Genomic DNA, 23,747 nt, shown 5'->3' with positions numbered 1-23,747 from the left:
CATGTTTCCTCAGACATTTCAGATTCAGTGCAGTAATATAAGTCAACATATTATCAGGACAGTTTTCAGTCAGCCAAAACACTTTAACTCCTCACTGGCAGACGTATTTCCAAAACTTCACACAACTGTTGATCGATTTTTTCACACATTAGTGGTTGAGTAATCTGGGATTTCTCTTGATGCCAACCTGAAAGAAAGAATTCCTTTCATTAGCTTCAGAAACTTAAGACAATATACAGATTTTTCTGAGAATTCTGCAACTTTTTCCTGCAACACCAGTTTACACTAGCATCCCACAGAGTTGTGAAAGCTGATATTTCTTTGGCTGCATCGGTTAATGGAACTTGCCAGTATCCCATCAATAAATCAATTTTTGTAATGAACATTGCCTGTTCAATCTTCTCAATACAGTCTTCTAATCATAGGATTGGATACAAATGTGCCTTTGTTGCCACATTAACTTTGCAATAATCTATCTTAATTGCTACGACTCATCTGGTTTCAGTACCATTACAAGCTCCAGCTACTGTGACTCAGTTCAATAATTTCATTTTCCATCATGAACTTGACCTCTTCCCTCACTATGGCTAACTTCTCTGGATTGAGTCTGTAAGGGTGTTGCTCTATGGGTAACACATCCACTACATTAATGTCTAACCAAAGATGTTTTCCCTTGACTATTAACACAAATCGATTCATGAGTTTGTCATAGCTTTTGTAAGTCACCTTGACAGTTTTCTGGAAGATAGCTTAATATTACATCTAAATTTTTAAGCACCTCCATATTATCCAATCTGATTACTGGAGAATCGACTTTAGAATTTTCGACTTCTGATTCATTCTGAGAGTGTTTTGATATTTTTATTTCACTCCCTATACCTTTTATCACTGTGAATACACTCCTACCCTGATCATCTTCCCTGTCATATTATTGCTTTAACTTATTAACGTGATGCACTCACTGACTTTTCCTCCCACCTAGAGTACTCACTATATAATTTACATTATTGGGTTTCTTTTTAATTTGATAAGGTCCAGTGAACCTCACTCTCAACGGTTCACCAGAGACAGGTAACCATACTAACACCTTGTCTCCAGCTTTGGCATTTTTATCTGCTCTAGCTTTCATTGTTTGTTGAGCGATTTTCAAACGCTCTTTGGCTAACTCAAATGCTTTGGTTAATCTTTCCTGGAAATTTGACACACAGGTCAAAAGTGTAGTCTCTGAGCTTTGGTTTATAATTTTTTCTTTAATCTCTTTAAGGGTCCTCTCATCTCATGCATATATATCAGTTCAAAAGGACTGAATCCTGTTGACTCATTGGGGTATCCCTAATGGCAAACAGTAAAAATGGAATTCCTTTATCCTAATCATTAGACTTTCCAACAATAGGCATGAATCATGGTCTTTAAAGTTTGATGCCATCTTTCTAATGCTCCTTGTGATAGTGGATAATAAGCTGAAGACTTAAATTGTTTTATTCCCAAACTATTCATTATTTCTTTGAATAGTTGTGACTTAAAATTTGAGCCTTGATCTGATTGTATTTCCTTAGGTAATGCATATTATGTGGTAATTCATATCTTGTAAAAAATTGAACTAATTTTTCCACTACCACTTTTGCCATTAATTTTCCCAAAGGCACTGCCTCAGGAAATCTTGTTGAAACATCCATAATTGTTAAAAGATACTGATTTCCACTTCTGGTTTTAGGTAGGAGTCCTACACAATCTATTGAGACCCCACTAAACGGTTCTTCAAAAGATGGCATTGGTGTTGGTATCAAAACCAGATGAGTCGTAGCAATCAAGATAGACTATCGCAAAGTTAACGTGGTAGCAAAGACGGATTTGTATCCAATTCCACAATTAGAAGACTGTTGAGAAGATTGAACAGGCAAGTGTGCAGGTTTAATGGTGATTGGGGTTTCCCCACTACCTGTCATGTATGACATGTCTGGCAGAACTTAGCCACGTCTTTATGCAATCCTGGCCAATCAAAATGTTTCACTATTTTAGTCTGTGTTTTCCTAATATCTAAGTGACCTGCCATTAGAATTTCTTGAGCCACTCATAAAATTTTGTTATGATATTTAGATGGAACTACCACTTGATGAACTACTGCCCAGTTGTCATCTGCTGGTATTTGAGGTTGTCTCCATATCCTCATTAGCACTTTGTCTTTTAAATAATAATACTCAGGTATTAGTTCTGATTCAGTCTCTGAGTAAGCTGTTGGACATAGCTCTCTCAACTCAGGATCAGCCTGTTGCATTTCTACTGAAGAAGATGGGCTAAACATGTCAGCCCCATTCTCGTAACCTTCCCCCTTTTTGCTTAAGTTTTCAGAAATCTTGTCAGATAACTGAATTTCTGCATCATCTCCCTGTTGTTTACATTCTTCCTCTTCCTGTCTAATTTTCAATTGTCAAGATCTAGTCACGACAGAGTCAGGAAACAGTTCAGGATGTTCCTCCTGTAATTTCTCAGCTTCTTTTATTTCCACTGGTTGGTCCAACACCCTTGGTGAGGCTAATATTTTTGAGCCAGCCAGGTCATTCCCCAAGATAAAATCAATTCCTGCCTTAGGGGTTAATGCACCACTGCAACTGCAACCTCTCCACTTACTAAATCACTCTTTAATCCAACTTTATATAATGGGCCTGGTTTATACCCTCCGTGGATTCATCCGATTAATATGTTTCCTTCATTAGCCCCTCTGGAAGACAAACTGTGTCGTCAGCCACCATCAGTGACTGGCTTGCTCCAGTGTCTCTCAATATGGTTTGCCTCCTTGATTAGAAGAATAATGTAATATCTCTCCTCTATAAATAAACTCTTTAAACCTTTCCATAATTTATTTTTCCACATTTACTTGACTAGTCTGAGGAATTATCTCTACCTCTTTGGTAGATTCTGAGTCTTTTCTGTGCACCTGCACTGTGGCTGCTGTCTTGTCATTTGTCTCCTTCCCTCAGTTAGTTTTTCCTAAAGATTCTTTAGGTGTCCCTATTACTGAAACAGGACTCCCAATTAATTCCCAGCAATTAGCTTTGGTATGTCCAGTTTTATTGCATTGAAAGCATACTGTTTTCTTAACATCACTTTTACATTCTAGCATAGCTGCTTTACTATTTTAGTGTCCTTCTGTCTATCCCTAGAACCTTTTCCATCACCAGATTTTCTATTCCTCCAATTTCCCTGTTTATTCCCATATGACCATTTCCCCACATGTAACTGTCTGTGTGAGATACCATAGGTATCAGCCAAAACAGCTGCTTCTTGGATCTTTGGTACTTGACGCCCATCTAAACAAGTCTTAATGGTTACTTGAATACTATTTCAGAATTCTTCCATAATCATGATTTCCCTCACATTCTCAAAATTTATCTCTAACTTCAGTGATTGAAACCACTGATTCCACAGTATTTCTTTTTCCCTTGCAATTTTAATTTTAATTCATTCATGGGATGTGGGCATCACGGACTGGCTAGGCCAGCATTTATTGCTCATCCCTAATTGTTCTTGAGAAAGTGGTGGTGAACCACTGTAGTCCATGCTGTGTAGGTACACCCACAATGCTGTTAGGGAGGGAGTTCCAGGATTTTGACCCAATGATAGTGAAGGAACAGTGATACATTTCCAAGTCAGGATAGTGAGTGGCTTGGTGGGAACTTCTAGGTGGCAGTGTTCCCATGTGTCTGCTGCCCTTGTCCTTCTAGATGGTAGTGGTCATGTGCTGTATAAGGAGCCTTGGTGAGTTCCTGCAGTCCATCTTGTAGCTGGTACACACTGCTATGCGTTGGTGGTGGAGGGAATGAAATTTTGTGGATGGGATACCAATCAAACGGGCTGCTTTGTCCTGGATGGTGTCAGGCTTCTTGGAGCTGAATTAATCCAGGCAAATGGGAGATTATTCCATCACACTCCTGAATTGTGCTTTGTAGATGATGGGTGGGCTTTGGGGAGTCAGGAGGTGAATTACTTGCTGCAGGATTCCCAGCCACAATAGGTATAGGGCTAGTCCAGTTCAGTTTCTGGTCAATGGTAACTGCTACCACCACTCCCCACCCCCCAGGATGTTGATAGTGGGGGATTAAGTTCTCTCTTGTTGGATATGATCACTGCCAGGCACTTGTGTGGCGTGAATGCTACTTGGTACTTGTCACCCCAAGCCTGGATATTGTCCAGCTCTTGCTGAATTTGGACATAGACTGCTTCGGAACCTATGGAGTCGCGAATGGTGCTGAACATTGTGCAATCATCAGTGAACATCCCCGCTTCTGGCCTTATAATGGAAGGAAGGTCATTGATGAAGCAGCTGAAGATGGTTGGACCTAGGTCACTGCCCTGAGGAACTCCTGCAGTGATGTCCTGGAATTGAGATGATTGACCTCCAACAACCACAACCATCTACCTTTGTGCTAGGTATGAATCCAACCAGGGGAGTAGTTTACCCCTGATTCCCATTGACTCCAGTTTTGCTAGGGCTCCTTGATGCCACACTCGGCCAAGGGCAGTCACTCTCACCTCACCTTTAGAGTTCAGCTCTTTTTCCATGTTTGAACCTAGGCTGTAATGAGGTCAGAAGCTGAGTGGCCCCGATGGAACCCAAACTGAGCGCAGCGAGCAGGTTATTGCTAAGCAAGTGCCACTTGATAGCACTGTTGTTGACCCTTCCATTACTTTACTGATGATCAAGAATCGACCGATAAGTCGGTATTTGACTGGATTGGTCTTGTACTGCTTTTTGTGTACAGGACATACCTGGGCAATTATCCACATTTCCAGATAGATGCCAGTGTTGTAGCTTTACTGGAGCAGCTTGGCTCAGGGTGCGGCAAGTTCTGGAGCACAAGTCTTCAGTACTATTGCCGGAATATTGACAGGGCCCATAGCCTTTGCAGTATCCAGTGCCTTCAGCCATTTCTAGATAACACGTGGAGTGAATCGAATTGGCTGAAGACTGGCATCTGTGATGCTTGGGACCACCGGACGAGGCCAAGGTGGATCATACACTCAGCACTTCTGGCTGAAGAATTTTGCAAATGCTTCAGCCTTATCTTTTGCACTGATGTGCTGGGCTCCCCCATCATTGAGGGTGGGGATATTTGTGGAGCCTCCTCATCCAGTGAGTTGTTGAATTGTCCACTACCATTCACGACTGGATGTAGCAGGACTGCAGTCTTAGATTTGATCCATTGGTTGTGGAATCGCATAGTTCCGTCTATCACTTGCTGCTTATGCTGTTTGGCACACAAGTAGTCCTGTGTGTAGCTTCAGCAGTTGCTAGATCTGTTCGAAATCTATCCCATTTAGCACAGTGGTAGTGCCACACATGATGGAGGGTATCCTCAAAGTGAAGATGGGACTTTGTCTCCACAAGAACTGCGCAGTGGTCACTCATAGAGGTCTAAAGCACAGAAAAAGGCCTTTCAGCCCATCAAGTCTGCGCCAGTTAAACAAGCACCTAACTATTCTAATCCCGTTTTCCAGCACTAGGCTCATAGCCTTGCATGCAAGCGCACATCCAAAAACTCCTACCGATATTATAATGGACAGATGCATCTGTGGTAGGCAGGTTGATGAGGATGAGGTGAAGTATGTTTTTCCCTCTTGTTGGTTCCCTCACCACCTGACACAGACCCAGTCTAGCAGCTGGCAGTCTAGTTCAGTCAGTAGCTACCAAGCCACTGTTGGTGATGGACATTGAAGTCCCCCACTCAGAGTACATTCAGCGCCCTCGCCACCCTCAGTGCTTCCTCTAAACGGTGTTCAACATGGAAGAGTACTGATTCATCAGCTGAAGTGAGGCAGTAAGTGGTAATCAGCAGGGGGTCCAATGTTTGACCTGATGCTATGAGACTTCACGGGGTCCAGAGTCGATGTTGAGATCTGCGTCTCTGGATTACTGGTCCAGTAAAAATACCACTATGCCACCGCCTCCCCTCTGAACGCCTGATGAAGTTTCTTTCTTATGGTCCTAAACTTTAATTGATAAGCTTCAGGGACAAGCCCATGAGCATTGAGTATTTCCCTTTTAACCACTTCACAGTCTGCAGATTGCTCTTCTGACAGACTAGTATACACATTCATAGCTGTACCTATCAGGGCATTCTGTAACATTAAGGCCCAAGCATCTTTTCAAAAGAGGTGAAATATCTTTCAACTCCATCCTCTGTAAATTTAGGCACTAAATTAAGATTTTTAGCTAAATCAAAATTCTCAGAATCAGAGTCATCCTCTGAACTTCTATCTCTTCTTTCTTCCCCTATGCTAAGTTTTTCTCTTGCCAAGTCATGCTGTCTGACTTCGTTCTCTCTTTGAAACTCAAACTTATGCTTTCGCATTTCCATTTCTTTTTCTTTTGCTCTTTCCTTTTTCTCCAACTCAAGTTTTGTCAGTTCCTACCCTTCTTCAAGTTAAAGGTTCTGCTTTTCTCTATCTCTGTTTCAAGCTGTTCATTTCTTTTTCTATTTCAAGTTGCTTCATTTACAACAGAATTTTTGCTAACTCTAGCTGTGATACTCCTGTTTCAGATTTCTTTTAAATCTAAATGCTGGGTGATTATTTTACTCATATCATCCTTTTAAGATCTTCCTTTTATTCCTACTTTAAATTTATCTGCTAATTCTCTTCGCATAGCCTTAGTCAAGGATTTCAAATAATCCACTTAACATTTTCCACACCCAGAAAAATCTTAGCAACAGTCAAAGCCATTTTTGAGTTCCAACCAGTATAAAATACTTCACAGCAAATCCTGTTCCTATACACAGTCCTTTACGTACTTGTTTCTTTAAGGATTCACAGATCCCACTTAAATCCAAAGATTTTTCATCCCACAAGAGCCCCACTTTGTTACGATCCCAGCTGATGTTGATACTGGACAAGTCAGATCCCGGACTAAAACCTGGCTTGACAGATCCTAACTTTGTTTTTTTTTTAACATAAAGAATAAAACATTTATTAACCACAAGAGAATGAACTATATTACAGTAGATAAAAGGGTTGGAAAGATTTCGATACAAACGCAAGAAAATGATTCAAACTCACACCATTCCTTTTATCCCAACAATAGCCTTACAGACACACAACCCAATGAAGATTTACCACTATCTTAACACCAAGGCTTCTTGCTTGGGCTGGCCCAGTTGTAAATGGTTTTCTTCTGTTGGATTTATGAGCATTCATTAGATGCTTTTTCCCCAACTGGTATCTCTCCCTGAGACATCCAAAAACTGCACTCTATGCTCACTATTACTTCAACTGCAGAGCAAACACGAGTTTCCTAAACTCAGTCCCCCAACAGCCTTGCAGCAATTCTTATCAGAGAGTTTACAACTCCTATCTTCACTGTCTGACATACACACTCTGAACTTCTTTTCTGTCTTTCTCTGTGTCTGTGTGTCACTGGATCCTGTCACTAAGCAACAGCACAGCTTTTTCTACCTTGTATTTTTTTCCCAAATTTACTAAACCTCTAACCCCTTTATAACACATCTCATCGCTTAAAGGGTTGTAAAACCTCATTAAAAATCCATGCATACAAAAAAAATCCAGAAAACAACCTTTTTGTTAGGCCCTTGAGACTTCCCGCCACCATGTCCACAAAAAAAATCTAAATGAAACTAAAGTCATGTTCCACCTTTCTTAACACATAAATATAAATTAAACTTAAAGTTATACATTGTTTCAAACAATATCCATGTATTTGGGTATAGTATCAATGTAGCACAAACTTACTTCAGTTCTGCCTGTAATCGCTGAAATGTTTTCTCAAGATTCTGGTTTCTTACTGAGACTGGCACATCAGGAACAAACCAAGCTACAATGTACTTGATGCAAACAACAACGTTCTGAAACAGAAATGAAAATAATTGTTTGATCTAGCAGTTTTATTCTTGTACAGCAAATTACCTCACTTCAACAACTTTATGATATCCAATAATATTTAAACCTTCAAATTGTATTTAGCTCATGCAAAGCAATAGTACTGTGTATAAGCACCATATGATCCAGAGGTTTTCACAATTTGTTTCTGTGTAACTTTACAGAGAAAAAAAAGTACATTTACCTCAAATAAAACCAGAAAGGCCAAACGGGCAGCAAAAATATGCCAAAACTGGACTGTATGCTCATATTCACCAACAGTTCTGTAATCACGATACCTGAGCAGGAGACACAGTATAAGCAAACACAAAACTTGTGAGCCAAAGCAGTTAGTAGTGTCAAATAAATGTACAGAAAAACATTGGCCCAAGAATCCTGGCCATTGCACTGAGATTGCACCTGTCAACAACTCCTGTCAGCCCATGGATTAAAAACTTACAAAATTTCTTAGATCTTCAGGTGTCCAGGCTATAGACTGTACCTGGGCCTCCAGTTGAGGCAGACGGCCACTATTGGATTAAAACAAAAAACTACTGCGGATGCTGGAAATCCAAAACAAAAACAGAATTAACTGGAAAAACTCAGCCGGTCTGGCAGCATCGGTGGAGAAGAAAAGAGTTGACGTTTCGAGTCCACATGACCCTTCAACAGAACTGAGTATAGTTAGGAGAGGGGTGAAATATAAGCTGGTTTAAGGTGGGGGGCGGGGGGAGAGAAGTTGAGGGTGGGGTGGTTGTAGGGACAAGCAAGCAGTGATAGGAGCAGATAATCAAAAGATGTCACAGACAAAAGGATCAAAGAGGTGTTGAAGGTGGTGATATTGTCTAAGAAAATGTGCTAATTAAGAATGGATGGCAGGACACTCAAGGTACAGCTCTAGTGGGGGTGGGGTGGAAAGACTGACAAGGTATTAGTTGTAGATTTAAAAATATTGGAAGTAGGTGGGAAAAGAAAAATCTATATAAATTATTGAAAAAAACAAAAGGGAGGGGGAAGAAATGGGGTGGGGATGGGGGAAGGGAGTTTAAGATCTAAAGTTGTTGAATTCAATATTCAGCCTGGAAGGCTGTAAAGTGCCTAGTCGGAAGATGAGGTGCTGTTCCTCCAGTTTGCGTTGGGCTTCACTGGAACAATGCAGCAAGCCAAGGACAGACATGTGGGCAAGAGAGCAGGGTGGAGTGTTAAAATGGAAAGCGACAGGGAGGTTTGGGTCTTTCTTGCGGACAGACCGCAGGTGTTCTGCAAAGCGGTCGCCCAGTTTGCGTTTGGTCTCTCCAATGTAGAGGAGACCGCATTGGGAGCAACGAATGCAGTAGACTAAGTTAGGGGAAATGCAAGTGAAATGCTGCTTCACTTGAAAGGAGTGTTTGGGCCCTTGGACGGTGAGGAGAGAGGAAGTGAAGGGGCAGGTGTTGCATCTTCTGCGTGGGCATGGGGAGGTGCCATAGGTGGGGGTTGAGGAGTAGGGGGTGATGGAGGAGTGGACCAGGATCACACAGTGCAGAAGAGGCCCTTCGGCCCATCGAGTCTGCACTGACACGTTAGAGACACCTGACCTACTTACCTAATCCCATTTACCAGCACTTCGCCCATATGTGGCATATGTCTGTAGTTTTAGAAGAGAAGGAAAGAGAGTAGCAAAAAGAGGACAAGAATTCTAATGAATGTTGATATAGAAAGAGATAAAAAGGATTGACAATATTATACCTGCAATAGGTTACTTGGAATCCCAGTGACATTGACCCATTGTCCTTCGGAAGCGTCTGCTGGAAATTTTCCACATAGAACACAGAGAGGCTACTATTAACATACCCCATCAAACAGCTGCAAGGTAAACAAATAGATCAACAGTGCAGTTAACATTTGAAAGAAGCAATATTAGCACACAGGTATAGTGTTGAGTATCAGTGCAGTATATATTCACCTAGACATTTTTGCCCCAAAGATCAGTAGTCTGTATTCATACATAATTTTTTTCAATGCATGCATTTAAAATGACGTATCCATGTTTCATGGAAAGCTAAGAATGCTGAGGGGAACTGCACATCAAAACTGTCCAATTCCCTCGAATTTCCTCAGATTTTCCACTGCCTGTATCTGCTTCAGTGGAAGGAATCGGTTTCCAATAAGGTCTTGGGCAAGGGGAGAATGCATTTTCAGTATCAACAACTGTCTGATGCCACCATGGGCAGGATTTTTGGGTCGCAGGCAGGCACGGCGGGTGGGAGCACTGGGATCCCTGAAGGCAGGGAGCTGAACAATTTTAAAATAAAAGATAAAGATCTTGAACACATGAAAAAAATGTCCCGACATGGGACTAACGCACAATAACATGAACAGAATAAAATTTCTGTTCAAAAATTTATATTAATTTTTCATTTAATTGTGGAAACCTCATCCCACTCATGGATAAGATAGCGAAAAATCAATCTCAGTTAGAGCTTTAAAGACCTTAATAGGCCTGTTAATTGTCGGTGGGCATGCTGCTGCATCTTGGGTGCGCCCGCCGACCGAAATATCGCACAAGTGCACAATAATGTCAGAACCCTTGCCTGACATCATTGCGCACTATTTCACACTCGAGCATGTCGGGCGCACGCCTGAACGCTGAGCTGAAAATCCTGCCCCCTGTGTGTATTTGGGCAATCAAAATTGGTTTTTGAATCCTAGACCTGGCTCATAAAATCACCCATAATATATGTATTCAACAAGATTGTAGTTTTAACATTAAGCTTCAACAGAGATATATAAATATGCCCTCATTCTGTTCCTTTACAACTGATTGGCACAAAGATCACAATATATGCCACAAAGTTTTTGTAATTAGTGTTTCATACTCACTTATCATTTGAACTATTTCCACCTGCACATGGTCCATATCCATACTTGTAAACCAATCGAGGAATGAAATCTGAAGTGATCGAGATCACCAATCCATTACCAATGACAGCCAACACGCCAACTGCTTCCAGCAGCCGTACCCATATCCCTGGAACACAGACACACCAATCTCTTTTTTTGCTACCACAGGGTCAATGAACTGGTTGGTGAGTATTAAGATTTTTCACCCTTCTAAACTAGAGCAGTGGTTTAAAATTAGGACCTGGAATTTATAAAGAGCTGTATTAAATTTATAGCTTAACGAATCAAACTAATTAATATAACTACAAATAATTGTAGTATAAAAATGTAAATTAATTAAACAATTAAATAAAGGCTAGTCTAAGATATGGCAGAGTGGATTATGTTTCATGTTTTATGTTTCCCAATCAGACACATCTGCAGGAGGCAATTCTATTTCAATTTTCTCCAGCTCAGAATCATTGAGATGGAGGGCAAGTTTTAAGCACTCCTAGGACATATGGGAGGGGTACAACTTCTAGGCAGCTTTATCCAGAATACAGTCACACCCCAGAAGACAAAGGTTCAGTAAAGGGAAGGTATGACTGTTAGGGAGCCAGGTAGCGGGGATTTAGGACAGTTAAGAAGAAAGGCCCACAGACATTGGTCCTGTCCATATGATGTCTATAATAGGTACCATGAACTCACTATCTGTGAGGACAAGGAGAATGACTGCAGGGAGGATAGCCACAATGAAGCCCAAGCAGCATGGTTTGGAAGGCTGTCCAAGAGGAGTAAATAACAGAATAGAAGTGTGGTAGTAGCAGGGGACTCTATAATTAGGGAGCTAAATAGCATCCCCTGCAGCCAAAAATGAGAATCCTGATGGGTGTGTTACCTACTCGGTGCCAGGGTAAGGGATACTTCACGGTGGCTGGAGAGGAACTTGGAAAGGGAGGGAGTAAATCCAGTTGTCATGGTCCATATTGGAACAAAGAGTATCTGCTGTCGGGCTCTAAATTAAAAAGCAAGGCCTCAAAATTAATAATGTCTAGATTATTGCCTAAACCACATGCATCTTGACATAGAAGCAGACAAGCAGACAGATGGGGAGAATTAATACGTGGCTTGATGTTTGGTGTGGAGGGGTTCTTTTTCATGGGACACTTGCACCAGTTCTTCAGCAGGAAGGACCTGTGCCAATAGAAGGGACTCTACCTGTGTCCTCGTGGAAAGAGTAAATAAGGAGGTGGCAAAGGATCCACAAGAAATATAAGCAGCTTAAATGTAAAAAAACTGGGAAGAGAGCAGAGGATGGAATAAAGTAAGGGGGGAGATTGATAGCAAAGAATTAAGTGGAGTTTCCAGAACAGTGTTTCTGACATGTCTTCCTTCTTCCTTAACCAAGGTTTCCCCACCCATGGTGGTTGACAGGGCTCTCAACCGTGTCCGACCCATCTACCGCACCTCTGCCCTCAGACCTTCCTCTCCCTCCCAGAACCATGATAGGGTCTCCCTTGTCCTCACTTTTCACCCCACCAGCCTCCGCATTCAAAGGATCATCTTTAACCTCCATTTCCGCCAACTCCAACATGATGCCACCACAAACACATCTTTCCTTCACCCCCCCTGTCAGCATTCCATAGGGACCGTTCCCTCCGGGACACCCTGGTCCACTCCTCCATCACCCCCTACACCTCAACCCCTCCCACGGCACCTTCCCATGCAATCGCAGAAGGTGCAACACCTACCCCTTTACTTCCCCGCTCCTCACCATCCAACGGCCCAAACACTCCTTTCAAGTGAAGCAGCACTTCACTTGCACTTCCCTCAATTTGGTCTACTGCATTCGCTGCTCCCAATGTGGTGGTCTCTACATTGGAGAGACCAAACGCAGACTGGGTGACCACTTTGTAGAACACCTTCGGTCTGTCCACAAGCATGACCCAGACCTTCCTGTTGCTTGCCATTTCAACACACCACCCTGCTCTCACGTCCACATGTCCATCCTTGACTTGCTGCATTGTTCCAGTGAAGCTCAACGCAAACTGGAGGAACAGCACCTCATCTTCCGATTAGACACTTTACAGCCTTCCAGACTTAACATTGAGTTCAACAACTTCAGATCATGAACTCTCTCCCCCATCCTCACCCCTTTTTGATCCCCTTTTTTCTGTATTTATTTTTAAAATTTTATATGTCTATATTTTTTCCCACCATTTTCTATTATTATTTTTAAAATTTATTTCCATTCATTGTTTTATCCCCACCTTTTAGCTTATTTCGATCTTTTTTCCCGTTCCCCCCGCCTAATTGCTGAGCTAATCCTTACAACATTTTTTGTACAAGGGCATAATGTTTGCAATTCTCCAGTCCTCTGGCACCTCCCCTGAGTCTAGGGAAGACTGAAAAATTACGGCCAGTGCTGCTGCACTTTCTACTCACTTCCTCCTATGTCCTTGGATGTATCTTGTCCCGTCCTGGTGCCTTGTCAACTTTAAGTACTGACAGTCTATTCAACAGTTCCTCCTTATCAATTTTGAACCCTTCTAGTGACAGAGTTTCCTCGTCTGTCACTGTGGCCTGGGTGGCATCTACCTCCTTGGTAAAGATGGATGCAAAGTATTCATTTAATACCTCACCTATGGCCCCTTTGTCCCTGTGTAAATGTGTAAGTTCCCTTTTAGGTCCCTAATCGCCCCTACTCCTCCTTTTACCACCCTTTTACTATTTATATGCCGATAGAAGACTTTGGGATTCCCCATTCTGTTCGCTTCTCTAGTATGCTTTTTCACTTCCTCTCTGAACCTTCGGTATTTCTCTTGGTTCTCAATTGTATTTTCTACCTGACACCTGTCATAAGCGCACTTTTTCTTCTTTATCTTAATTTCAATCTCCTTTTTCATACAGAGCGCTCTGGATTTGTTTGCCCTACCTTTCCCTTTTGATGGAAAATACTTTGACTGTGCTCAAACCAATTCTTTTTTGAAGGTAGCTGATTGTTCAGCTACAGCTTTTCCCACCAATCTTTCATTCCAGTCTACCTGGCCTAGCTCCATTGTTGCCCCATCGAAATTGGCTCTCGTCCAGTTAATTATTCTTACTCTGGATTGCCTATCATCCTTTTCTATCATCACCCTAAAACGTACAATACAATGATCATTATCTCCTTTATGTTCCCCCACTGACACTTGCTCTTCTTGGCTCACCTCATTTCCAAGAACCAGGTCCAACAGTGCATCTTTTCTCGTTGGATTGGGCACATACTGCTGTAAAAAATTTTCTTGAACACAATCTAGGAACTTTTGCCCCTCTCCGCCCTTTACACTATCATTGTCCCAGTCTACATTCGGGTAATTAAAGTCACCCATTATAACTACTTCATAATGCTTGCATCTCTCTGCAATTTTCCTGCAGCTTTGTTCTTCTATGTCCTTCTCACTAGTTGGTGGTCTATAGACTACATCGAGCCATGTAATTGCACCCTTTTTGTTCCTTAGCTCTAGCCAAATTGATTCTGTCCTTGAACCCTCTGGGACATCCTCTTTCTCCAGCACTGCAATTCTCTCCTTAACCAAATCTCCTCCTTTCTTTCCTTTATTATCTTTTCTGAACACCTTGTACCTGGAAATATTTAACACCCAGTTCTGCCCTTCATTGAGCCAGGTCTCTGTTATCGCCACAACATCATATTTCCACATGGCAATCTGCACCCGTAACTCCCCAATCTTACTTACTATACTCAGTGTATTCACATAAATGCATAGTAACCTTGATTTAGATTTTGTTACTTTCTCCCTCACCCCAAATATTAAGTTACTATTCTCCATATTTGTGCGATCTGTCCCTCCCAGTATTTTGTGCACCCTGGTATTCCTCTCTAATATTTTCTCTTAGTTCCCACACCCCTGCCAAGTTAATTTAAAGCCCTCACAACAGCACTAGCAAAACACCCCGCAAGGAACACAGTCCCAGCTTTGTTCAGGTGCAGCCCGTCCGGCTAGTACAGGTGCAATTTTCCCCAGATCCAGTCCCACTGTCCCAGGAATCTAAAGCCCTCCCTCGTGCACCATCTTTCCAGCCACACATTCATATGCCTTATCCTCCTATTTCTGTACTCATTGGCACTTGGCACTGGGAGTAATCCGGAGATTACTGCATTTGAGGTTCTGCTTGCTAATTTTCTACCTAGCTCCCTAAATTCTGATTGCAGGACCACATCCCCCTTCCTACCTAAGTCATTGGTACCAATGTGGACCATGACCTCTGGCTGTTCATCCTCCCCAGAAGAATGTCCTGCAGCCGCTCTGTGACATCCTTGACCCTGGCATCAGGGAGGCAACATACCATCTTGGAGTCACGTCTATGGCCACAGAAATGCCTGTGTCTTCCCCTAACCAATGAATCCATTACCACTATTGCTCTTCCTTTCTTCTTCCTCCCTTCCTGTACAGCCAAGTCGCTCGTGGTGCTACAAACTTTGCTCTGACTGCACTCCTCTGAAGAACCAGCACCCTCACCAGCTTCAAAAATGGAAAAACGATTTGTGAGCGAGACCCCAGGGGACTCCTACACTAGCTGCCTACTTCTTAATGTGCTGGCCCTGGAGAGGGTCCAGAGGAGGTTCACGAGAATGATCCCAGGAATGAAAGGCTTAACATATGAGGAACATTTGAGGACTCTGGGTCTATACTCGATGGAATTTAGAAGGATGAGGGGGAATCTGATTGAAACTTACAGAATACTGAAAGGCCTGGATAGAGTGGACGTGGGGAAGATGTTTCCATTAGTAGGAGAGACTAGGACCCGAGGGCACTGCCTCAGAGTAAAGGGATAACAGAGATGAGGAGAAACTTCTTTAGCCAGAGAGTGGTAAATCTATGGAATTCATTGCCACAGAAGGCTGTGGAGGCCAGGTCATTGAGTGTATTTAAGACCGAGATAGATAGGTTCTTGATTGGTAAGGGGATCAAAGGTTACGGGGAGAAGGCGGGAGAATGGGGTTGAGAAACTTATCAGCCATGATTGAATGGCGGAGCAGACTCGATGGGCCGAATGGTCTAATTTCTACTCTTATGTCTTATGGTCTTGTACCTGCCTACTTCACTTGGACTGCCTGGTGGTCACACATTCCCTCTCTGTCTCCAGGGTCTTAAGCTGCGGAGTGACCACCTCTTTGTACGCGCTATCCACATAGCTCTCAGCCTCGCGGATGCACAATGACTCCAGCCACCGCTTGAGCTATGAAATCCGGAACTCAAGTTTCTGCAGTTGGCAGCACTTCCTGCACATGAGGTCGTTTAGGACACCGGTAGCATCTGTGACTTTTTTGCACATATTACAGGACATGCATTCCACTTGACTGAGCTGCCCTGCCATGTCTTAGCTCTACTTCCCTTATGTTAACTTCATTCTACTTTAGATTATTTATATTACTTTATTATATTGGCCCCAAATTTCCCTTATTCCTGGCGCTTCTCAGTTAAATCCAAGTATAGCTACTTGTTTAAAAATATGACACTTTTCAAATTTACTCACCAGGTCCTACTTACCGAGGCCTCTGCTTCTTTCTGAGGAAAGATAGAAAAGGAAAGGAGCACCACCTCCCTCCCCACTGAACTCTCTCAGTCACCTCTGCTCTCGAGCTCTCACCACTTCTCGCGCTGCTTTTATAGCGCCTCTGCTCTCCTTTAGGTGCTGCTGACTGCCTGGCTCGGGTCCTCCTCTCACACTCTCCCCTAGCCTAGATGAGTGTAGCTCCCACAATCAAGAAACCATCCAGGACAAAGCAGCCCACTTGATTGGCACCCCTTCCACAAATATTCCCACCCTCCACCACCGATGCACAGTAGCAGCAGTATGTACCACCTTCCAAACCCACTAGCATCTGGAAGGACAAGGGCAGCAGATACATGGGAACACCACCACCTTGGAGTTCCCCTCCAAGCCACTCATCATCCTGACTTGGAAATATAGCGCCGTTCTTTCATTGTCGCTGGATCAAAATCCTGGAACTCCCTTCCTAAAGGGATGTTCCTACAGCACATGGACTGCAACGGCTCAAGAAGGCAGCTCACCGCCACCTTCTCAAGGGCAATTTGGGATGGGCAATAAATGCTTGCCTAGCCAGGATTACCCACATCCCATAAATGAATTTTTTTTAAAAGTATCCATTGTTGTATCAAATTACATGCCAAGCTCAGTCTCTGTTTACAAGTGTGCTAGTAAGGCATGCTTAACACTGTGCTGCCAAGCCACGAGGTCAAAAAACCTTTGCTGACAGCAATGAATTAAATCTTTGGTCAAAATTTTTAATTTGCAACATTTGCAATCAATTGTAGTTTTGGAGGGAGAGATTTAAACTTTAAAGAGATTTCCAACCGCTGTTAGAAATATACTTGCACCCAGTGTTGCCACGGCATTAACGTGCAACATAAGATATTATAGATACTAATACTGAATATGCCATACTATATTTAAGCAGGCATATTCAATGTTGGCTATGACTTCTGATATAAAATCCCAGAAGTACCAATGTCAAGTATGTGCTAGGAGTCATCAGGGCTGCAGTGGCATTGCTCCTTGGAACTGCACCCTTCAGATCTGCCGTTAATTCGTTAGAGGTTTAGGGCTATTCAGAGGGGGTGGTCTGAAATTAGCTTGAGCATCTGACCACAAGTAAGAATGGCATTACGTATCACTGATAATAAAGCACATTGCTCACTCATACTTTTCATCTCAAACTTTTCTCATTGCATTGTATATGACTGTCATGGATACACATGAATATAGTTCCCTCAATTCCACGCAGCAAAACAAAGATTGTTAGTTGGAACCTTACCAATATCTTTTGCTTTTCGTGGTATTGGCCGCCTTTGAAGCACAAGCATCTTTCTGGCATCCAGTCGAATTTCAAATAGATTATTCAGGCAAGCAAGTAACGGAGCCAGCGGGAAGGCTGCAACGAATATTGTGGTGAAACCATATTGAATGGCTGAAAGGCAAAAGATATTGATAACATAGGCGCAACAACTACTGGAATAAATGCCTGCACTGAGTGAAGAAACAATGAATTTGGTGGCTTGGATTTTCAGTTGATATTTTGAGTTTCCACACATTCAAATATGACCTCTATTTTTATAACCAACTCTCCAGAACATTGCTGCAGTAGAACTCCATGGGAACTCAAAACCCTCCAATACCTCATTCGAGTGGCCATTTTCCATACATCAACTCAGTGTAAGCTGTTTTATAATAACGGCATCACAATCAAGTTTAACCCTGGTGTTACTTAACACCAACTTTCTAGCAGGGGTCATTGGATAGTGACCATAACCAAAGCCCTGGCTCATTCATTTTTCCTTCATTAGCCCTATATCTATATTTCTCTGGAAAAACTCAGCAGCTCTGACAGCATCTGTGGAGAGAGAAACAGAGCTAACGTTTCGAGTCTGTATGACCCTTCTTCAGAGCCTTCGTCATACGGACTCAAAACGTTAATTCTGTTTCCTCTTTCCACAGATGTTTTCAGACCTGCTAAGTTTTTCCAACATTCTATGTTTTTATTTCAGATTTCCAGCATCCGCAGTATTTTGTTTTTACCTATATTTCTCTACTCTGCTATATCAAAAATTGATTTAATTACCTCCGAAACCTTCAACAGTCAACATCAAGTGCATCGGATGCCAGTATGCTTTTCAATTTGCTGAGTTTAACTTGTGGCCATTCAAATTTAGAATTATATCCTTTAATTCTTCAGTTCTGACTTTGCACAAATTATTTCCACATCCACAATATCAGTTTCCGGATTCTTTTAAAAACATGAATCATCTCCTTGCTATCTTTTTTGAATGAGAATAGATTCTGTTTCCTCCATTTTCGTTCGAAGCTCAGTAATCTAAAACCTGGGATTATTCTCGTTAGCTTCTCTCAACCCTTTCCACTGCTTCTACATCTTTCATTAAGTATATGATAACCAAAGTTACACAGTGCTCCACGTGTGAGCTCTCTTAATGCTCAGTGGTCTGTCGGTGTCACTTTCTTCAACTTTATCCTATGGATCTTCTTGCATGCCCTGATATTCGTTTTTGCTGCCTTACTTGCCCATTTGGAAGAGATACTGTAGGGTTAACAATTCCTATGGTCTGGAACCATACTCAATAAAAGCCTGTCTTTTCAGGATCCAATTGGGGGAAAAAAACTCATTCTTTCTCCTAAAACCATTGTCATATAACTTGCAGTTTTTTCCCTTTCTGCAATTTAAGTAAATCTATATCCTTACACTCTACATGCACAAACATACTTTGCATTCATATTTTTCTTTATGTAACAGTCTCACATCCATGTTTCTTATGAATATTGGTAAAACCAAATCGTAAAATAATAACATTATTTTTTAAAAAATAATAATTTGGTAGTACAGAACTTGAGTATTGCTGAAAAAAAAACCATTTTTTGTTGAAGCTTTTTGTCTTGTACTCATCAGGACAATTCGCAAGTGAAATGAACTTGTGCCATAATCCATTTCATTCTTAGTGGAGATTGGTCCACAGCAAAAAACTGTCCTTGATTCAAACAAACTCAATGACAGTCTCACTCAGAGGAACCATAGACAGCAGATTTACTGGTTACAGTTTTGCTCCATGGATGAGAAGTCTAGAGGGAGCTTTACAGTACATCTAACCTCTGATGTTAACCTGGGAGTGCTTAACCTTGACACTCATTGCCCAAAATGGGAAAATGTTCATTCACTTATTGTCTTTGCCTTGATGAACATAAAATTAATTGCAAAATACAATTTTTTAATGAGAATTGACTTATGCCACCAACTGGCTTTTGGATGTGATGGATTTTGCACAAAGTCATTAAAATTAATACCAAATAAAGAACAGGCAAAGCCTAATTATTCCACATTCAAATATTATCCTCATTGCTTTCATGCAGGAAAGATAGCAGCCAAAGTTTAAAAGTTCTTATACTAGTATTACGTAATTGAATTGTTGCAAAACAGATATACCGCTTTGGATACTGTTGGGGGGAAAGCAGCAACAGCCAAATTCATTGCACCATGGTTGGCTCGGCTGCACAGGGTAGGAGTAAAAAGTGTGGGAATGCAATAGTTATAGGAGATTCAATTGGAAGGGGAATAGATAGGCGTTTCTTTGGCCGCAAACCAGATTCCAGGATGGTATGTTGCCTCCCTGGTGCTAGGGTCAAGGATGTCTCAGGACATTCTGAAGGGGGAGGGTGAACAGCCTGTGGTCATGGTACACATTGATACAAACGACATAGGTTAAAAAAGGGATGAGGTCCTAAAAGGAGAATATAGGGAGTTAGGAAGTAAGTTGAAAAGTAGGACCTCAAAGGTAGTGATCTCAGGATTACTACCAGTGCCATGTGCTAGTCAGAGTAGAAATAGCAGGATATATCAGATGAATACGTGGCTGAAGAGATGGTGTGAGGGGGAGGGTTTCAGATTCCTAGGACATGGGGAGGTGGGACCAGCACAAACTGGATGGGTTACACCAGGGCAGGACTAGGACTGACGTCCTAGGGGGAATATTTGCTAGAGTGGTTGGGGAGGGTTTAAACTAAAATGGCAGAGGGATGGGAAACTATGCAAGGAGTCAGAGGAGGGGGAATCAAGGACAAGAACAAAAGACGGAAAGGGGAATAAGAAAAGTGATAGGCAGAGAAATCAAGGGCAAGAATCAAACAGTGCCTCAGTGAAAAATAATGGGAACGGGACAAGTAATGTTAAAAAGACAAGCCTTAAGGCTATGTGCCTTAATGCAAGGAGCATTCGCAATAAAGTGGATGAATTAACCGCACAAATAGATGTAAACAGGTATGATATAGTCAGGATTACGGAGACATGGCTGCAGGGTGACCAGGGAACTGAACATCCAGGGGTATTCAGCTTGTTAAAGAGGAAATTAACACAATAGTGAGGAAAGATATTATCTCCGACGATGTGGAATCTGTATGGGTAGAGCTGAGAAACACTAAGGGGCAAAAAACGTTAGTGGGGGTTGAATATAGACCCCCAAACTGTAGTGGTGATGTTGGGAATGGCATTAAACAGGAAATTAGAGGCGCATGCAATAAAGGAACATCTGTAATTATGGGTGACTTTAACCTGCATATAAATTGGGCAAATCAAATTAGTAACAATACCATAGATGAGGAATTCCTGGAGTGTATACGGGATGGTTTTCTGGACCAATACATTGAGGAACCAAATAGAGAACAGGCCATCCTAGACTGGGTATTGTGTAATGAGAAAGGAATAATTGGCAATCTAGTTGTGCAAGGCCCCTTGGGGATGAGCGACCATAATATGATAGAATTCTTCATCAAGATGGAGAGTGACGTAGTTGATTCTGAGACTAGGGTCCTGAATCTTAATAAAGGAAACTACGATGGCATGAGACACGAGTTGGCTATGATGGATTGGGAAACATTACTTAAAGGGATGATGGTGGATAGGCAATGACAAACATTCAAAGAGCGCATGAGTGAACTGCAACAATTGTTTATTCCTGTCTGGCACAAAAGTAAAATAGGAAAGGTGGCCAAACCATGGCTTACAAGGGAAATTAGAGATAGTATTAGATCCAAGGAAGAGGCATACAAATTGGCCAGAAAAAACAACAGACCTGAGGATTGGGAGCACTTTAGAATTCAGCAAAGGAGGACCAAGGGATTGATTAAGAAGGAAAAAATAGAGTACGAGAGTAAGCTTGCAGAGAACATAAAAACTGACTAAAAGTTTCTATTGTTATGTGAAAAGAAAAAGATTGGTGAAGACAAATGTAGGTCCCTTACAGTGTGAAAACAGGAGAATTTATTATGGGGAACAAAGAAATGGCTGACTAACTAAATACATACTTTGGTTCTGTCTTCACAAGGGAGGACACAAATAACATACCAGAAATGTTGGGGAACATAGGGTTTAGTGAGAGGAACTGAAAGAAATCAGTATTAGTAGGGAAATAGTGTTGGGGAAATTGATGGGATTGAAGGCCGATAAATCCCCGGGGCCTGATAATCTACATCCCAGAGTACTTAAGAAAGTGACCCTAGAAATAGGGATGTATTGGTAGTCATCTTCCGAGATTCTATAGACCCTGGAACAGTTCCTACAGATTGGAGGGTAGCTAATGTAACCCCACTAGTTAAAAAGGGAGGTAGAGAGAAAACGAAATTATAGGCCAGCTACTCACAATATATATTAATGATTTAGATGAGGGAGCTAAATGTAATATCTCCAAATTTGCAGATGACATAAAGCTGGGTGGGAGGGTGAGCTGTGAGGAGGATGCAGAGCTGCTTCAGGGTGATTTGGACAAGTTGAATGAGTGGGCAAATGCATGGCAAATGCAATATAATTTGGGTAAATGTGAGGTTATCCACTTTGGTAGCAAAAACAGGAAGGGAGATTATTATCTGATTGGCTATAAATTGAGAGAGGGGAATGTGCAACGAGACCTCGGTGTCCTCGTACACCAGTCGCTGAAGGCAAATGGTATGTTGGCCTTAATAGCGAGTGGATTCAAGTACAGGAGCAGGGATGTCTTGCTGCAATTATACAGGGCCTTGGTGAGACCACACTTGGAATGTTGTGTGCAGTTTTGGTCTCCTTACTCGAGGAAGGATGTTCTTGCTATAGAGGGAATGCAGCAAAGATTTATCAGACTGATTCCTGGGATGGCGGGACTAACATATGAGGAGAGATTGAGTCGGTTAGGATTATATTCGCTGGAGTTCAGAAGAACAAGGGGGGATCTCATAGAAACCTATAAAATTGTAACAGGACTAGACAGGATAGATGCAGGAAGGATGTTCTCGATGGTGCAGGAGCCCAGAACCAGGGGCCACAGTCTGAGGATACGGGGTAGACCAATTAGGACTGAAATGAGGAGAAATTTCTTCACCCAGAGAATGGTGAGCCTGTGGAATTCGTTATCACAGAAAGTAGTTGAGGCCAAAACATTGTATATTTTCAAGAAGGAGTTAGATATAGCTCTTGGGGCCAAACGGATCCAAGGATATGGGGAGAAAGCGGGAGCAGGCTATTGAGTTGGATGATCAGCCATGATCATAATGAATGGCGGAGCAGGCTCGAAGGGCCGAATGGCCTACTCCTGCTCCTATTTTCTATGTTTCTATGTAAGTTCACCGTCCTCTTGATGACTTAGAAGTTCAATCCATTGGTATTTTCTTGCGAATTGTTTTGATATGTGCAAGACAAAAAGCTTCAACAAAAGTGTCTCTTTTTTCAGCAATATTCAAAATTAATAATAGTGTAGTATCAAGAAGTAAGTCAGAAAATAAATAAATCGACTTTTGAGGAATATTCTAAGTGAGTAAATGACTGAGTTCTATATTACAATTTGGGGCGAGAACTCATTAAAGCCCTAAACTTCCTGAGTGAGAGGTTATAGTGAACAAAGGAATGTATTTAAGTATAGCAAAAGACATACCCATTTCCAAAAACTCATTGAATAAACTAAAGGAGTTGACATAGTTCAGGTTGTAGTTTTTGACCCAATGTTTTGTTACTGTATCCTTCACATCATCCTCGTGATTTTTTTTGTGATATTTTTTCCATTGATATTTCAGAGATCTGTAAAGCATTCATAATTAAAATTAAATAGGAACATGAGGATGGATTGTCCTGTGGACTCGGGGGAAAAAGCTGACCTGCCCTTTCTTGCACCTTCTGAAATGCACACCCTATCCATGTGTGACTTTGTCTAGGCTTTTTGTCTTTTAACACAGGTGTTGGGTTCACGATGCATCACGTAAACCACGATGGAGCTCATGAGGAGTATGGGTGCAGTGGCAGGCTGGTGAGAAGGCCCACCTCAGTTGTCCAACACAAAAGCCGAGCTCACAATATCATTTAAAAGCCCCCTAATCCTCATCCCACTCCCCATGCCAGCACATGTTTCGTCAGGTTTTCCATGCCCCCTCAGGTTGGCCAACCCGTGCCCCCTCACCCATGCCATACC

The 23,747-nt window shown here is 42.0% G+C and overlaps 1 protein-coding gene across 4 annotated transcripts in view; it reads right to left on the bottom strand.

The window, feature by feature from the left end:
* Nucleotides 1-62: 62 nt before the first annotated feature.
* Nucleotides 63-23,747, bottom strand: part of LOC144684774 (anoctamin-9-like) — a 178,775-nt gene continuing 155,090 nt past the window's right edge. For all 4 annotated transcript variants that reach the window (XM_078548979.1, XM_078548978.1, XM_078548981.1 and 1 more), the window contains 7 exons: nucleotides 23,217-23,359; nucleotides 17,573-17,725; nucleotides 10,732-10,879; nucleotides 9,598-9,714; nucleotides 8,075-8,168; nucleotides 7,744-7,856; nucleotides 63-187 (listed from right to left, as the gene is read on the bottom strand). In XM_078548979.1, the coding sequence (XP_078405105.1) occupies nucleotides 142-187; nucleotides 7,744-7,856; nucleotides 8,075-8,168; nucleotides 9,598-9,714; nucleotides 10,732-10,879; nucleotides 17,573-17,725; nucleotides 23,217-23,359 (814 nt within the window). In that variant the 3' untranslated portion in view covers nucleotides 63-141. The remainder of the gene's footprint in view (nucleotides 188-7,743; nucleotides 7,857-8,074; nucleotides 8,169-9,597; nucleotides 9,715-10,731; nucleotides 10,880-17,572; nucleotides 17,726-23,216; nucleotides 23,360-23,747) is intronic.

This window comes from Cetorhinus maximus, chromosome 9 (assembly GCF_964194155.1).
Source record: "Cetorhinus maximus chromosome 9, sCetMax3.hap1.1, whole genome shotgun sequence".
Classification (NCBI taxonomy): Eukaryota; Metazoa; Chordata; class Chondrichthyes; order Lamniformes; family Cetorhinidae; genus Cetorhinus; species Cetorhinus maximus.
This window is presented reverse-complemented; position numbering and strand designations above follow the sequence as displayed.